Source organism: Gadus macrocephalus, chromosome 12 (assembly GCF_031168955.1).
Source record: "Gadus macrocephalus chromosome 12, ASM3116895v1".
Lineage (NCBI taxonomy): Eukaryota > Metazoa > Chordata > Actinopteri > Gadiformes > Gadidae > Gadus > Gadus macrocephalus.
Window position 1 is genome coordinate 17,126,532 of NC_082393.1, and position 18,117 is coordinate 17,144,648.

The 18,117-nt window shown below is 41.5% G+C and overlaps 1 protein-coding gene across 1 annotated transcript in view; it reads left to right on the forward strand.

Moving 5' to 3' along the window:
* Positions 1 to 18,117, forward strand: part of LOC132468475 (cadherin-2-like) — an 87,945-nt gene that overhangs the window by 24,242 nt on the left and 45,586 nt on the right. Inside the window, exons 3-10 of the mRNA XM_060066197.1 lie at positions 3,218 to 3,435; positions 7,219 to 7,398; positions 7,992 to 8,147; positions 9,037 to 9,181; positions 9,460 to 9,632; positions 13,353 to 13,490; positions 14,140 to 14,325; positions 15,173 to 15,426. Coding sequence (XP_059922180.1) covers positions 3,218 to 3,435; positions 7,219 to 7,398; positions 7,992 to 8,147; positions 9,037 to 9,181; positions 9,460 to 9,632; positions 13,353 to 13,490; positions 14,140 to 14,325; positions 15,173 to 15,426 — 1,450 coding nt within the window. The remainder of the gene's footprint in view (positions 1 to 3,217; positions 3,436 to 7,218; positions 7,399 to 7,991; positions 8,148 to 9,036; positions 9,182 to 9,459; positions 9,633 to 13,352; positions 13,491 to 14,139; positions 14,326 to 15,172; positions 15,427 to 18,117) is intronic.

Here is an 18,117-nt window from a genome sequence, read left to right on the forward strand (position 1 = left end):
CAAAGATGTGTTAATCTTGTTTTTACGTGTCTGCTGCTGGCTAATATGTCCGCTTATAGGCAGCCTATAGGCTAGCATTTTCTTGTGTTTCATCAACGCACTTTGACAATCGAGACAACAACCGAACCACAGGAATGTTTCGCATATTTAACTCTCCATCTCTGCCCTGAACAGAGAACTTGTATGCACTATTTAACGGCCGACCACAAGAATCTTTTACAGTCCTCAAGGATAGCACATTATTGACAAACAGTTTACAGATGGAAAACATTAAATCATCAAGGACTGAAGATAATTTAGGCTAACAGACTGGAGAGGTAATCATCAGATTTGCAGTTACAATGATTATGTGTTCTCAACAAATATTACTTTTCTCATTGAAGAAAAGTAAACGAGATGTTGTGTTTACTTTGAACACGCAAAACGCAAAGCCTTTGGGCAGCACCACTGTTCAATCAAGTTAAGCCTTGTTGCTGAGTCAAATACCCACTGCTTGAGTCCTGTTTTGTCTGTGCATGTAGGGGGGGCGGGGGGCCGTAAGACCTGAAACTTTTGTGGATCAACATACGGATGCATGACGTGACAACCTACTTAATGTCATGCCTGTATGGGAGGTTGTTTAGGATAGTTCCTGGAAGATAGACCTATGGATTAAGTATTGTCCGTATCAGACAAGACACTGGAGTTAAATGAGCCGCGGAAACAATAGGACTATTATGTTGGAAGTGTGACCCCTCGCCAAAATCCGGATTGAGTCTATATGTCATCATATTTTCAATATTGTTGCTACAATTGCCTGTAATCTTTAAAATTACACACACAATGTCCCCATATTTAAATTAGGGGTTGTAAGTATTCAATTAGCAACATTTTTAAGGTATAAGGATTTATTCTTCTTCTTAAATAGGCTACAGAAAAAAAAATCATCTATTTTATTTAGAAATAAATGAATGAGTGTTTATTTACTTTATTTAGATATAAGTACTTAATGTTTCCTCCAAACGTGTTTGTTCTTATAAACAGTTGTTGAAAAATCCAAGGGTCGCTACTCGCGGCTCACTTAACTGCAGAGGGTCTTGTCTGATACAGACTTTAGTTGATACATTTATTAACAGTAAACGAATATATAGACAATATATTAACATTAAATATATTTGATCATAATATAACCAATGATTAAAAGGCTTTCTTTCACGACGACTTCAGGAGACACTGAGTGGTCTCTTACGCTAACTGAGTTCTCTTGCACACTTAACTTCCAGCCATGCCGTCAACTTCTGCACCCCCCTCCCCCCCAAGAGTTTTGTGTCAAGTAGAACATGTGTGCTTAAAGAAGTGCATCATTTGTGTGCTTGCATGAGTTACGTATCATGCGCAAGCTATGAGTGTGCCAAAGGGTTATGTACTCTGGGCTGCCCTACATCTTCATTCTCGCATGTCTGACTGAGTGCAGAGTGAAACTATGGTTTGGCGTTAATAATAATATGTATTTTTTCGTTATTATTTTCTAGCATAAAGAACATGGTGTTGATCATCACAGCTTGCAGTCTTCTCATTGCACTACTAGTTGACCAACAGCAGATTAGCCCCTATAATCTTTGCAACAATGTATCCATTGATTGTGATATACACAGAATAAGAAAAGGTCCTTTAAAGTCTACAATAAGAGAATCTACTTCAAGGGTTGTGTTCGGTTGGTGTAGGCCTTAAACACCAATACGTTGTGGCCAAATATTGTTTTATTTCTGCAGGCTCACATACTGTATCTCTGACTGTGTTTACTTCAGAGCTTGACTGTAAACGCCTGCTTGGTCTTATCCATTAAATTCATCGGTTCATTCCATTACGCCGTTGAAGTAATTACACATACTTCACTTGTTTTGCTTTCACATAACTAATGGTTGGACCTATTAATTGTACATGCTATTGATAGCAATTGAAATAGGTCCATATTTAAATGTACTTAGTACAAAACGTTGTATACATTAGCATAATGGCATTATGGTAATATTGGGCATCAGTAGACCTTATGACATTTGTACTGTAGTTGAGGGGAAACACACAAAATCAATATATGAAAAAAAAAAAAATAATAATATAGAAAATCAATAAATGCTCCAAACAGATTATGTATTTATCGACATACCATTGCATTCAAATTCATTAACATATTTCCACTAAATGTATATGTTAACAGAAAATAGATGAATGCATATAAATAAGGTCAAATCATCAAAGTTTATTTATGTACAAGCAAGAATCTTTGTATTCTCTGAATTGTTTTATGCAACATTTTGTGTTCCCATGTTCGTGTTTTCTTTTCAACAATGAGTCTACAAAATGTCCTTCTGTAAGAGGGAATTGATGACTTCCCGATAACCCTGAGTTTATTGATCCTAGCTTGGCTGTTATTAATGGTTGCACTAGCTCCTGCTACACATGATTAGTGTTTAGTCGCCTTATCCTCTCTCCCACCCTCACAGTGTTTTCTGCCCCAGTTCCCCCACATTATATCGTGTTTGTGTATTTGTGTGTGTGTCTGTGTGTGTGTCTGTGTGTGTGTGTGTGTGTGTGTGTGTGTGTGTGTGTGTGTGTGTGTGTGTGTGTGTGTGTGTGTGTGTGTGTGTGTGTGTGTGTGTGTGTGTGTGTGTGTGCCTGTGCCTGTGTGAATGCCTGCATGTTCCCTATGAGAACACAGCCATTTTCAGCCAATGAATGTGTGCTAGTTAAACATGTAGTGAACATTTTGGGAGTATTAATTCCCATAGATTTCGTGATAGTTTCCACCGAGATAGTAAGTTCAGAGACATAGCAACACATAACACATACAAAAGGGGTAATCTGCACCTCTGGCTCAGGCTCACATTGACAACAGTCAGTGGTTGTTCACACATTATTCTTTGCCTGCCACAGACTCCTGAAGCACTCCATATCCATCTCTAAACATGAGTTATGTTATGTCTATATCGTTGAATGTCCTTCTCCAGTATGCTGCACAAGTATACAAGTGTGTTTACACACACACTTGTATGTTTTACACAATATTATATCTGTATCCTATACAGCATTTGCGTTCAGAGATGAATAGCAATTATTTGTGTGTGTGCAGACGTGCAACAAAATAAGTGCAACAAAATAAGTCTATCTTTGGAAAGGAGCAGATGTGTTTCCATTGAACAGGTCATGCCTGACTGCCTCTATTCTGTGTCTGTTCCAGTGAGCTTCAGGGACTGTGGTCAGAGCAGGGTGGTATTTGAAGCAAAGGACCAGTCGCACTTCAGAGTCAGTGTGGACGGTGTCCTCTACGCTGCACGCCACCTCCACCTGTCCGATGAGGAGACCACCCCGTTGGTGGTGTACGCCCGAGACACGCAGTCCAAGCAGGTGTGGAAGATGCACGTGCATTTCATCTTGCAAGAAAAGGGAACGAAAGAGGTAAGGTCATGTGAAAGAATGTTTCAAACCCTATTGTAGCTGTGGCCAATACTGCAGGGTACACAATTGGCCATTTTTCAAACAATTGATGAAGAGGAATGGATTTTTTTGATGGTTAAGCCTATGTAAGATAACAATTAGGCCCACTGTCCGATTTCATTGCCCAACACCCAGGTCCCGATTCTCGCAAGTCGGAATTGCAATCTCCTGTTTAAAAGCATGACTTAAGCTAAACCACGATGAAAGTGGCCATTCTATGCTAGCTTTGCACAAGATATCGTAACATATAATAATACAATTGTTATAATAATAATAAGAATAATTATTATTATTATTATTATAATTATAAATATAACCGCAAGCGCAGATTAACGGGGTCCGAGCAAAATAAAAAGTCAAGAACAAACTAATGAAAGATATTTAAATACAACATATAATTGTCATATTTAAGGAAAGATGTTCCTCTTATAAACCTGAACTGCAGCCTCATTCACATGGTCAAAATGTCTATTGATAAGCACACAACATCTAGAAAACTCAAAGCACACATTTCTCAACTGAATTAAGGGCTTTCTTCAAAGGATATACCTGAAAAATCTTTGAAATTCTGGGGAAATTAAACACTTGTAGTCAAGAACACTAACGGAAGAAATATAAATATAACAGAGTTAATTATGAAAGAAAAATGGTTAACGAAGAAGTTCCCCTTAATGCCACAAGATAATTAAGGGCTTTCTTAAAAGAGTACAGGACTGAAAATGTGCACTGTTAATGGTATCCACCTAATGATAGCCGTATGGTAGTTATACAATAACAAAATGGTCATATAGGCAAAATGGGTTGAGATTGTGGACGTTTGGCTTTTCTATGAAATTGTGGGAAATTGTGCTCTAAACATTTTTAGAGCAGAAGAACAGGGGGAAAAAGATGCATCTGATTTTAGAGATTAATATGATGAAAGAATTTTGAGTCCAGGTCAATCTAGTAAGGAGAAATAAGGCTAGTTCATATTTATTTTTAAATAGCGCCACCTTTAGGTGCAGTACCACAATTCGGGTTTATTGGTAGTGGGGGGCATTGGTATCCACCTTATAATAGTCATACGTTTTTTTTATACATTAATAAATGGTCCGATTTTTGTGAGGCTTGGTCTTTTTACAAGACTAACCACGCTTTTGCCGCCATGATCCTGTGTGATTACCGGTAGCCTTGGCTCCCAATTGGCTATTGTCTTTCCCCCTTGACAATAAATATACTGCGTACCTGGCTGTCCTCGAGGTTCCCCCCCACACTACAAGATTTTGAAGTGGTGCAGCCCTGGTCAGATTGGGTGAGGTGAAGGACAATCTTAACATACCCAACAACCCATGCACAACACTTAGTATTCCGGAGTAATAAATCACTCGAACAATATAAAATGGCTGACCCTAGTCAGAAGGCAGTGTGCTGGGCACCAGCATAAGTAAGGAATAAACACAGACTGGGGTCTCGTTCAAATGTACAACCATGTCGAACAAAAAAGATGACCACGTGGTTAGTGAAGCCAAGAGTGGTTTACCAACATTGATGAGATCTTAGTTACTCGTCTCCATACCGTATAGTTTTTTACCAGCATTGATGAGATATTAGTTACCTTCCTCTATACCAGGGATGGGCAACTTTCATGATAAAGAGGGCCACATTTTTCATCATAACCATCGGAGGGCCACATGACTGCAAACTTCAACTAAACGTGAGCTGAGAGAAGCTAGACAATTTTGAATTTGGTAGATATGATTTCCTGTATTCTGGTGCATTTTGGGGATGGCCACTACCTAAAAAATCATCCAGAATCATAACCTATGTACGGTATGTTTATTTCATTGTATGACACTGTTTATATGTGAAGCACTTTGAGTCTGCCTTGTGTATGAAAAGTGCTATATAAATAAAGTTGCCTTGCCTTGCCTTGCCTATGTTAATTGAACCAACATACATTAATTTCATGTTTTCCATGCTCAAACAGCCACATCAATGGTCAGTATTTTTATCAGTGCAAAGGGCTCACATACATCATCATTCAATGAAGTCAAAAAACTGAAAAACAGTGGCCCAACATTAAGTGCAACAACTCATTGAACTCAAACCCAACAAGCAGTTGTAGTAGTTGTAGTGGCGACTGAAGTGGATATCTTTAATGACTGATATCGCTTAGCAAACTGATATCGCTAAGCAAACTAGACGCATGGGTTTGCCTTCGAATTCTATGAATTCTTCTCATCTTTCTTGACCGAGTTTTCTGTAACTCGATCAATTATTATTATTCTTTTTTCTTTTTTTTCTTTTTTTATGTGCGGGCCTGACTGAGTGAGGATGCGGGCCGCACTGAGTGAGGACGCGGGCCGCCAGTTGCCCATCCCTGCTCTATACCGTATCGTTTTTACCAACATTGATGAGATATTAGTTACTCTCCACTATAACGTATCGTTTTTTCTACCAACATTGATGAGATATTAGTTACTCTCCTCTATACCATATCGTTTTTTTCCCAACATTGATGAGATATTAGTAACTCCCTTCTGTACCGTATCGTTTTATACCAGCATTGATGATATATTAGTTCAGGGGTGCCCAACCTTTTTTGACCCAAGATCTACTTTTCAAGTAGCCAACCTCCCGAGATCTACCAGCAAACCTACCTTCAAGCGGGGGGGGGCTTTCAACTGCTGTTGACAGCGCATGCGCTACCGCGCGTATATGTGCCGCGCAAATTGTATTTTATTAAAAAAATATATAAAAAAATAAATAAAAATTCTTCACCTCTCGCGATCGACTTGGGATCTGTCGGCGATCGACTGGTAGACCGCGATCGACTGGTTGGGCACCCCAGTTACTCGCCTCTACACTGTATCATTTTTTTTACCAACATTGATGAGATATTAGTTACTCTCCTCTATAACGTAAAGTTTTTTACCAGCATTGATGATATATTAGTTACTCGCCTCTACACTGTATCATTTTTTTTACCAACATTGATGAGATATTAGTTACTCTCCTCTATAACGTAAAGTTTTTTACCAACATTGATGAGATATTAGTTACTCTCCTTTATAACGTATCATTTTTTTATTTAAAGATTTATTATTGCATTTTAATGCTTTATTATAGAGTGAGATAGAGAGGAAGGTATGGGAGATAGAGTGGAGCACATGCAGCAAATGACCACGGGCAGGACTCGAACCCAGGTCACTGCGTTCTAGGACTGAGCCTATATGGTACGCGCTCTACGCGCCAGATAATCCATAATTTTTTTAGCAAGATTGATGAGATATTATTTTTTAAGAGTTAGTCGTTTTTATCAACTCAAACAGCTGAAATTTCAGCATATTGTTTGTGCATTGCCAAGGAAACATCTGATGGATAGTTTTATTTCACCGTTGGTTTAATGTTGGATTTGTAGCCCAATGATTTGAAACTGTTAAAAGCCAGAATCAGAATAAAGTATTAAACACTGGTGTATACCCATAGTAAATGTTGTGTATTCATCAGGGAATACAACAACATATAAAGGAGGACATTTTCCCTTTTCCATGCCTTTACGCTTAAAGGGGAGTGAGTAGGGACGACTGGATTACACCGTGTTGAATGTGTTTGCATTTTCATTTATTGCATCAAGAGCAATCTCTACGGAGGGGAAATGTAATTGGATTGAGACCAATTGTGCGTTTTTTTGTGTTTGGTTTTGTGTGTGTGTGCAAGCATGCACAACTGCCTCCCCTAAAGCATATTTCCTCCGTTTCGCAGGTGAAGACTGCAGGTGATGCAACCGGGTTCCGGCGGGTGCCTGAGATTGTGTTTCCGTGGCACAGCCAGGTTGTCGGGGGCGACGGCTCTGTGGTGAGGCGAGTGAAGAGGGACTGGGTGATCCCGCCCATCAACGTGCCGGAGAACTCCCGGGGACAGTTCCCAGAGGAGCTTGTCAGAGTAAGAGAGAGCCCCGTGACTAAAGCTAAACACACAAGTTGTTTTTGCCATGCATCTCTTTCACAAAGAGAGCAGAGTGTTTGGAACACAAAGTGGGGGGATAATAAGTACTACTGACGCCATGCCACTAGTACTTATAATGGTATAATAAACATAATGGTAATAATAATGGCCCTGCTATCACATGTTAGTTTGTGTAAACCAGCTTGTAAACACAGAGACACTAACTCAAACAGTGTTAGTGTCACAGATTGTGACCAATCACAATCTGTGTGATTGGTCTTCTTTTGCTTTTGACTACTTTTGTACACATCAACTGGTACGTGTTTGTGTTGACATTGTGCCCGTTGATTTACTTTGTAGTATGTAGTACTGCTCTCTCTCCATCTCAGCTCATCCAGGTCCACCTTCACATTGTTCACTCCTTCCACTTGACCTCCTCCCCAGGCGTTCTCCGCTCCCGGGGAAGGGCACCTGGAGGCGGAGGCTTCCGCTGGGCGGAGAGCGGCAAGAGAGAGGGGGGGAGGTGTATTCCCCCCACTGTTGCAAGGGGAAGAATACATGATCGTATCGTTTACCCGTCTGTGCCGCAGATCCGTTCGGACCGGGACAATAACCGTCTCCTGCGCTACAGCGTGACGGGCCCCGGGGCCGACCAGCCCCCCACGGGCATCTACATCATCAGCCCCATCTCTGGCCAGCTCTCCGTCACCAAGCCCCTGGACAGGGAGCACATCGCCAACTTCCATGTGAGGCCCAAGCCCCCAATGAGGGAACATTGCCTGTCTGTCTTTCTGTCTATCTGTCTGTCTTTCAGCCACACAGTAAATACAGATTTAACAGACGTATTTTGAGCTGCTTTTTCCGACCCAGTCTCGCAGACACCCCGAGGAGAGGAACTCCTGTTTGATCTTGGGAACAGCAGGGGGGGAGAGCACAGTGCGAATCTCAGGCGCAGCTGGGGCTCACGTCTGATGAATATTCATGTTTCAGAAGGAGTCGTCTGCGCCAGAGGCAAGACGCTAGACGCTGAGGCTAGGATCTATGATGTTTAGGAAACACGTTCAACAAAAAGAGGCACAGAAGTAGTGTAAAAAGCCAGGTTGTGAACAGACGCCCCGTTGTGTTGGGCTTTGAACATAACGGTGGGCTGGTTAGCACAAACTAGAGGCGCAACAACTGATAGCATGCGGCTGGCCCTGCAGATGTGGGGAGCAAAGAACCGGACCTGGGATTCTCTGCCTATGCAAGGAAACCATTATTTACTGCTATCTCAAAGCAAGGTATAGCAGTTAGTGTCCCCATTCTAGGGACGGGCAGATAGAGAGAATTGCATATTTGCTGTTGCTGTTGTCTGAAATATTTCAGAGGACAACGGTGTGGTATCCTAATTTGCCAATGGCTTGGTTTAAACCACGCGAGAAATAGAAAGCTGAATTACAAAATATTACATGTTAACTGAATTCAAAGGAAATCTAAATATTAATGATGATGTGAACGCACCCGGATGGCTTTGTATGTCATTAAAATGTGTGTGTGTGTGTGTGTGTGTGTGTGTGTGTGTGTGTGTGTGTGTGTGTGTGTGTGTGTGTGTGTGTGTGTGTGTGTGTGTGTGTGTGTGTGTGTGTGTGTGTGTAGCTAAGAGCTCATGCGGTGGACCTAAACGGGAACCAGGTGGAGAACCCCATCGACATCGTCATCAACGTTATCGACATGAATGATAACAGACCAGAGTTCACCCATACCATATTTAACGGCTCTGTACCGGAGGGATCCAAACCTGGTAATAGCACAGACACACACAAACACGCACACACACACACACACACAGACACACACACACACACACACACACACACACACACACACACACACACACACACACACACACACACACACGCACACGCACACAGACACACAAAGACACACACACACAAACACTAAAGCTTGATCTTACCTAGTCATTAGTCTTACTTTATTCATCTTTTACATTAATGTGTTTGTGTGGGTGTGTTTGTGTGTGTGTGTGTTTGTGTGTGTGTGTGTGTGTCACTCCCACAGGGTCATTTGTGATGACAGTGACTTCTATAGACAAAGATGATCCCAAGACGGCCAACGGGATGCTGCGATACAAGATCCTGTCCCAGAATCCTGAAAGCCCCTCCTCCAACATGTTTACCATCAACAACAAGACGGGCGACATCATCTCCGTCGCAGCGGGTCTCGATCGGGAGGTACGCTGTTAGTGTCTCTGTGTCTCTGTGTGTTATTGTCCCTGTGTGTTTGTGTCTCTGTGTGTTAGTGTCTCTGTGGTGTTGTGTCTCTGTGTTGGTGTGTTAGTGTCTCTGTGTGATTGTGTCTCTGTGTCTCATGGTGTTTGTGTCTCTGTGTGATTGTGTCTTTGTGTGTTAGTGTCTCTGTGTGATTTTGTGTCTGTGTCTCTGTGTCTCTTTGTGTTAGTGTCTCTGTGAGATTGTGTCTTTGTGTGTTAGTGTCTCTGTGTGTTAGTGTCTCTGTGTGTTAGTGTCTCTGTGTGTTAGTGTCTCTGTGTGATTGTGTCGCTGTGTCTCTTTTTGTTGGTGTCTCTGTGTGATTGTGTCTTTGTGTGATTGTGTCTCTGTGTTACTGTCTCTGGGCCCTATCTTGCATCCAGCGCAATTGACTTTCTACACTGACGCATGTGTCGTTGCTAGTTTGCAACTGGCGAATAGCGTTCTTTTCCCTCCACCGCCACGAGTCGGTAAATTAGGGAATGATCTTGCGCCCCAAGGGGCGGTTCGGTGAAAGGAGGAGGCGTGTTCTGGCGCAAACGTTCCCTGGTGCTATTTTGCAGTTTCAGAAACAAATTCCGCCACAAACCAGGAAATACCTGGTTTAAAGTCAGTGGCGCGTTGTTCAGATGCTAATTTAAGGGCGCATGCATAATGTTGCTTGTGCACCTCGCGCATACCCTTTGCTTCTCTCATCTACCTAGCCACACATTCTTGGTAAATGATTTGGGAAAGAACAGCTGATACAGCGATAATAAGTTGTACTTTTAAATCAATGCATCCGCAAACACCGTACAGCAAACACATGTTTTCTTGACACAGACATCGTGTACAAGCCCATTACTTTTAGGATTGATGAGTATTTGATCGTGATCAAACATTGTTTTACCGCGAGTGAGTGTTAAAAAGAATGAATGAATGCGCGCGCGCGTTTGTATGTGTAAAATAACTAATGAATGCGGGCGCGTGTGTGTGCGTCCATCGGTTTAAACACAAGCAAACTTAACACGTAACGCATAATACAGTCCATGGCAATGTACACTAACGGGGGGACACATGCATATTGGGAAAAAAAGTCGATAACTATAATGCATACAATGCTGGTAAGAAACGATGTTGGTTAATGCAATGCGTATATCATTAAATAGAACCACAGTTACCGCATAACATATGTGTGTTAAGTTTTCTTTGCCAAAATTTATTTGTGGACTCGCTAATAGAAGAAAACGCTATTCCATGTGTGAATTAGGCCATATTATTTGGCCATACTGAGCCATTTGAAGTTTGAAATTCATGTGGTCATGCATCTGTCTCATCGGAGACTGCAAATGTGCTGTAAAAATATTTTCTTGTCAGATTCAAATGCGCTCATGGCTCTTAAAGGGGATGGGAGATGGCACTCTCATTGGTTTATTGCAAGTTACGCCCAGTGTGTTAGTGTGTTTTTGTCTCTGTCTGTGTGTGGGTTTGGTTGTCTGTGTGTTTGTGTCTTTTTGTGTGAGTGTTTCTGTGTGTTTGTGTCTCTGTGTCTCTTTGTGTTATTGTCTCTGTGTAATTGTGTCTTTGTGTGTTTGTGTCACTGTGTGTTTGTGTCTCTGTGTCTGTGTCTCTGTGTGATTGTGTCTCTGTGTGTTTGTGTGTTAGTGGCTCTGTATGTTTGTGTCTCTGTGTGTGAGTGTCTGTGTTAGTGTGTTTGTGTCGATATGTGTTAGTGTCTCTGTGTGTTTGTGTCAATTTGTGTTAGTGTCACTGTGTGTTAATGTATCTGTGTGTTTGTGTCTCTGTGTGTTTGTGTCTATTTGTGTTAAATTCCATGTTAGCTTGTGTCTCTGTGTGTTTGTGTCTATATGTGTTATTGTCTCTTTGTGTTGGTGTCTCTGTGTTTATGTCTCTGTTGTTTTGTCTCTTTGTGTTAGTGTCTCTGTGTGTTTGTTTGTGTCTGTGTGTTTGTGTTTGTGTTTATGTCTGTGTTTGTTTGTGTCCGTGTGATTGTATCTCTGTGTGATTGTATCGCTGTGTGATTGTGTCTCTGTGTGCTAGTGTTTCTGTGTGTTTCTGTTTGTAGCTCAGTGTGTTTGTCTCTCTGTGTGTTTATCTTTAAAATACCTTTGGAAGATGAATATCTTTCGAAGACTAAATGCTATCATAAGATACCTATGTGGCATCTTCTAAACTTTTGTGGATTTATGGACATATTTCTTTGGTTTATTTGAAAGTAATTATCTCAAAGGTTTGAACATTAGAACATGTCTGTTATCTATCGCCAACTGAGGTAACACAATGAAAAAGGAGTCTATGGCTGAGTGATGAAAGCCCTCGCATTTGCATTATTTCGATGTGGCCAACTGGGTGGCAACAAAAAAAAATCCCAAACTGTGCACAGTTGTTCCGAGGAGGGTAGCAATCCAACTGCCAAATGACGTTATACAGATGACTTGGTTTTGATCTCTGGGAAGTGAGGTCCAACACACACATGCAGTGCTTATCGCCATTTGTTTTACCAAAAAATATTTTTAAGGAAATCTTACAGAATGCCATTTTAATTATTCAACATGTAAAAAAACTTAACTTCGAGACTTACTTTTAATCATTTCACTGCATTTTGTTTTAAAAAAAAATCCTGTTTCAGCCATGATTGAATTGGTAAAATAATGTAATTAATAGCTACTGAAAAAAAAAGCGATGATGTCTTTTGTCTGTATTTTTGTAAAATGCCAAATGGAGCAATGAAATGTATGACCTACACCTAAAGGAAACATTGAAGGACTTTCCATATCAAACTTTAGTATTGGCAACTATCTTGGCTGCTAGACTTACCCATATCATCAATTCACCACCCCAAACTTGAAAGGGTTCAGAATGACATTCCCTGCTTAGCCTTCTAAGTCAGTCTACAAATTTGCATCTTCCAAATTTATGGAAAGACCGGAGACAGGCATTTGCTGTCCCTTTCATCTTCCTTAAATGTCAGTAGAAAAATACAGAAAAAGTCTAAGCAGCATCACATTTGATCATTAATCAGACCACAAGCCGAAACGTTCACGATGAACAGAATCATTAAAATTACATAGAGGCTTGACTTAGTACGGATTAAATTGCATTTTGGTAAATGCAGAATAAAATACTATACTATAAATAAAATATTGTATTCTTCTGAGGTGAGTGACAGAGACAGATGGAAGAATGTACATTTCAGGTGCCAAAATAAAAAGATGTATTTCTTTCTACGTGACTACAGACATTAGAGCTTGTGTGTGTGTTTTTATGTGTGGGATACATCAAGAGCAAGCTGTACATATTGTAAAACTCTAGATCGTATGCTGGCTCCTCTACATCCACTAGAGTTGTCTGTAAACAGATCCCAGACAAGCTAGTTTGAAGCCCTTTTTTGGCTTGATGCAGCATTTAAGAAATGCGGCAACAGTTTGAAAACGGGCATTGTAATTATACTCACAGTTTGGCTCTTACATCGGTGTGGACGTGAGCTTCAACATTTCAGAGGTGCGCCAAACGTAAATCGTCGTATGAACCCTGGCGCGATCACTGCGGATAACCTTTTTTTTCGTTGTTAATTTCTTTGTTCATGCTACCTTTTCCATATCACTGCTTAACATGTTGTTATGCATTTGATCCCAGCCTTATGGTCGCTCTCTTTCTTTCTTTTATTTATGATTTTTTTTACAGAAAGTTCCACAGTACACTCTGATCATCCAGGCAACAGACATGGAGGGAAACCCTACCTACGGCCTGTCCAACACAGCCACCGCCATGATCAGAATCACGGACGTAAACGACAACCCGCCAGAGTTCACCACAGACATGGTAGGCTGGGGACCTCCCACTTCCCTCCAGCCGATACTCATTGGAGGAACAGCCCAGTATTTTCTCCTTCCTTTCCTATTTTCCTATCCTCCTTTTGAGTTTGCTTTGTCTCTAGACTTTTGCGATCTTGTAAGAAGACAGAAGCACAAGACAAATGAACCATCCTGAACCAATTTCACCTCTTCTTGCCCTGTAAATTAATTGTTCCATTTTATTATAACTAATAAACACAAATAAAAAACAAGAACTATTTTTGATGAATAAGGAGAAGTTCTACTAATGGATTCAGAAGTTGTTCCAGCTCTTCTGCCAACCATGTTTCCCTCCTCTGCACCAAACTGCAGAAAAATGTTTTATTGCAGTTTAAACCTTGACTCTGTTTAAATTGTTGCTTAAGTCTATCCCTCCTTATCTTTTATTTACACACTCTCTCTCTCTCTCTCTCTCTCTCTCTCTCTCTCTCTCTCTCTCTCTCTCTCTCTCTCTCTCTCTCTCTATATATCTGGCTCCTTCCAACACAACCATGAATGTTGGTTTACTTCTTACTATCTTTCCTCATAATTTGTCTCTCTCTCTCTCTCTCTCTCTCTCTCTCTCTCTCTCTCTCTCTCTCTCTCTCTCTCTCTCTCTCTCCGTTTTGTCCTGCCAGTTTTTCGGCGATGTTAAGGAGAACCGGGTCAACGTGATCGTATCCAACTTGACGGTGACGGACAAGGACCAGCCCCACACTTCGGCCTGGAATGCAGCATACCGGATCATCTCCGGAGACCCCACCGGACGCTTCTCCATCCCCACCGACCCCACCAGCAACGAGGGCCTGCTCACTGTGGTCAAGGTGCGCTTCACTGTTTTTACCGCAAACACACACACACACACACACACACACACACACACACACACACACGCTTGGCAAGGATGGGTCAAAAAGCTCTTCTCCCATTATGCTGGCTCAAGATTACCCTGTGACTAGGGTAAGGGTTAGGTAACCCTTAGGTAACCCTGACCCTGACCCTAACCATGACCCTCCTCCAGGCTGGTTTCTGGCCTAATCTGGAGAAAGATATATGAGTCAATGTGCGCTGCAATAACTCAACTTGAAACTCAGTCTCCGTTGAACCATCCTCTTTGTTGCAGTTGTTTTAAAAATCCTTCTTTGCTCTGATGAGAACAATTTAGAATAAATTACATTACATTCAAAATACATTGCAGAGCAGAGGCAGAGCATGACGGATTAAAGTGAGGCTGTCTCAGTGAGTGATGCGTTTGAATACCTGACCAAGAAAATGCCAGAAAGACCATGCAGGAATAAGTACATGATTAAATGAGGGTAGAATTATTCAAAGGAAATCTTGCAAAATCGTACGCATAAATACTTAGAATTAAAGATAATAATAATGAAATAAAGCAAATCTAAAATAACCCCCTATCAGTTAAAATATGCAAAAACATAAAACCAAAACAAGGGGAAGAAAAGGGAAGAGAAATGATGTAAAATGGTTAACGTATAAATGGAATATATTGGGATATTGAGGATATATTTAAATATCCTCAAAGAAACTGCTGATAACCAGAGGCCAAATAATAGAAGTGGAAGACCAGTGCAAAGGAACGCATAGATGTGAGGCTCGAACGAGACCCCGACCAGACACAAATTAACCCAACCACCTCCCCTCTGTCTCCAGCCCATCGACTATGAGCTCAGCCGCTCCTTCATGCTGACGGTGGTGACGGAGAACGAAGTCCAGCTGGCACGCGGCATCCACCTGCCTCGCCAGTCCACCTCCACCGTGTCGGTGCGCGTGGTCGACGTCAATGAGAGCCCAGAGTTCTCCCCGGACCCCAAGTCCATTAAGCTGGAGGAGGGCCTCCCCGCCAGCTCTCTGCTCACCACCTTCACCGCCCAGGACCCTGATCGATACATGAGGCAGACCGTCCGGTAAGGAACCCCCCCCCCGATCCGACTAACGTCTTCCAGAAGCTGGTTGATTTTGAGTAATTCTTTATTGGATATTCTTCAACCAGGTTGGTCTTATTGAAACCTTAACTCTCTTTAAAGGGATGCTTCACGATTCAGAACCGGTGTTCTATCATTATAAAATCGCTATTGTAATATAAAACAAAGGTTTTTTTCCTATCCCAGTCTTCCCTTGGCCCAGTTTTCCTGATCTAATTTTCTCACGACAAATGACGCGTTTGATGTCATCACAGTAAAACTTTGCTTGCCTGCTAGAAGGGCTACAAGCAACTTGTTCCGCAAATTTGTGAGCCCTCCAATAAGGAATGGCCCAGTCCTCACCAGATTCAGCCATTTATGCTAGAAGAAGCATCGCTGAAATTCGCTGCAGCACAGGGACTCTGTGTTAGTGTCTATAGGCGAACAGAGCAAACCGGCGCGAACAGAGCAAACCAGTACAAGGAAATAAACTGTGTTTATTTCCTTGTACTGGCACATGTATGTGACGTAAACGCGTACGCGACGTGAGCAGATCTGAGCAGTGTTTTGCGTCTTGGCAGTTTAGACGGAAACGCTACGGCGGAGCGTTTTCAACTTTTCCACTCTGGAGGGTGGTTTCAGATTTATGCATTTTCATGCCCCAAAAACGCCGTCACCGTCTAAACGAAAGGCACTTCCGATAAAATATTTTGTCGTTTTCACCCGCAAGCGTCCTCGTGTAAACGGGGCCTAAGACACAATCCCTACAAACTTTTTTAAAAATATTTTTCATCTATTATCGGACAGTGTACTCGAAATTGTGAACTTGTCACTTCAGTCAGGAATTTTCCCAGAATCCCTGAAAATGGCTGTTGTAAAGCCCCTGCTCAAGAAGAAAAGCCTCGACCCATCGGTATTAAATAACTACCGACCCGTATCCAACTTGCCCTTTATTGGGAAACTTATTGAGAAAGTGGTTTTTAATCAGTTGAGCGATTTTTTAACAGCAAATTGCTGCCTTGATCCGTTTCAGTCAGGCTTCCGGGCAAATCATAGTACTGAAACAGCTCTTATAAAGGTCCTGAATGACATACGTCTCAACTCAGACTCCGGTAAAACTTCAGTGCTTGTATTACTGGACCTCAGTGCAGCATTTGATACAATTGATCATAGCATACTCCTACGCCAATTAGAACATGGGGTTGGACTTTCAGGCAGAGTAATCAACTGGCTGAAGTCCTATCTGCAGGCGAGAACTTTCTTTGTTGCCCTTGGTAACTACACCTCAGCTCTAGCACCCTTGACGTCAGGTGTCCCACAAGGGTCAATCCTGGGGCCACTTCTTTTTAATCTCTACATGCTCCCACTGGGTCAGATTATAAAGAACACTCATACCACAGCTACGCAGACGACACACAACTTTATTTAGCCCTGTCACCCACTGATAAGGATCCCCTTGGCTCACTATGTGACTGCCTAGACCAAATAAATAGTTGGCTGTCACAAAACTTTTTACAACTGAACAAAGAGAAGACCGAAGCAATTTTATTTGGGAGGAAGGATGGTAAAGACAAAATGGCTACACTTTTTAGGGCAAAGGGGTTTGAAGTTAGGACTAAGGTCAGAAACCTTGGAGTCATAATTGATAGCGACCTCAACTTCGACAAGCATATGAGAGCTGTAACTAGGACATCTTTTTATCACCTGAAAAATATTGCCAAGCTGAGAGACCTTATGTCCCAGTCTGACCTGGAAAAGCTTGTCCATGCTTTTATTTCAAGCCGGCTAGACTACTGCAACGGTCTGTTCACAGGACTCCCAAAAAAGACCATTAAACAACTTCAATTAGTTCAAAATGCTGCAGCACGAGTGTTAACAAAGACCAGAAAAAGAGAGCATATCACCCCTATACTGAAGTCCTTGCATTGGCTGCCAGTTTATTTTAGAATACATTTTAAAGTACTGCTACTGGTTTTTAAAGCATTACATGGGATGGGGCCAACATATATATCTGACATGTTTACATTTTACATCCCCCTCAGGCCACATAAAAGCCAGGTATTATGCATACCATATACTCGCACCAAACAGGGTGAAGCTGCTTTCAGCTACCATGCAGTCCATATTTGGAACAAACTCCCTGATCACGTTAAGAATGCTCCAACCATTGCCAATTTTAAAACGCAATTGAAGACCACCCTCTTCTCCATGGCATTTTCCTGTTTTTAATTTATTTTATTCATCATTGTTAATCTCTCCTTTTTATCTTTTTATTACTACTATTGCGATATGCTGTCTACTTGTACTATTACTGTGATATGTTTTATACGTGTGATATGTTTCTTACTTGTGTAATTCAATTTGAGGTAATGCCTCAGCTGTGTGAAGCACATTGTGTCTACCTGGAGTATGAAATGCGCTATATAAATAAATTGCCTTGCCTTGCCTTGCCTAGACAGTATCGGCTTCCTGTGTTGTCCAGGCCATCAGAGCTAATTACCCAGCACAAGATGGGCAGAACCGTGGCTACCAGGAGACAATAGATGCTCAAGATGAGCTGTGACTATTTTGACTCTAGCAAGCGCACCCTACACATTTTATTTTTGTAAATGGTTTGTAAATAATTTTTTTCATGAATAAAACTTCAAGTACAAATACTTGATATGCTGAGCGACTGTAATTAGCAAATGTTTG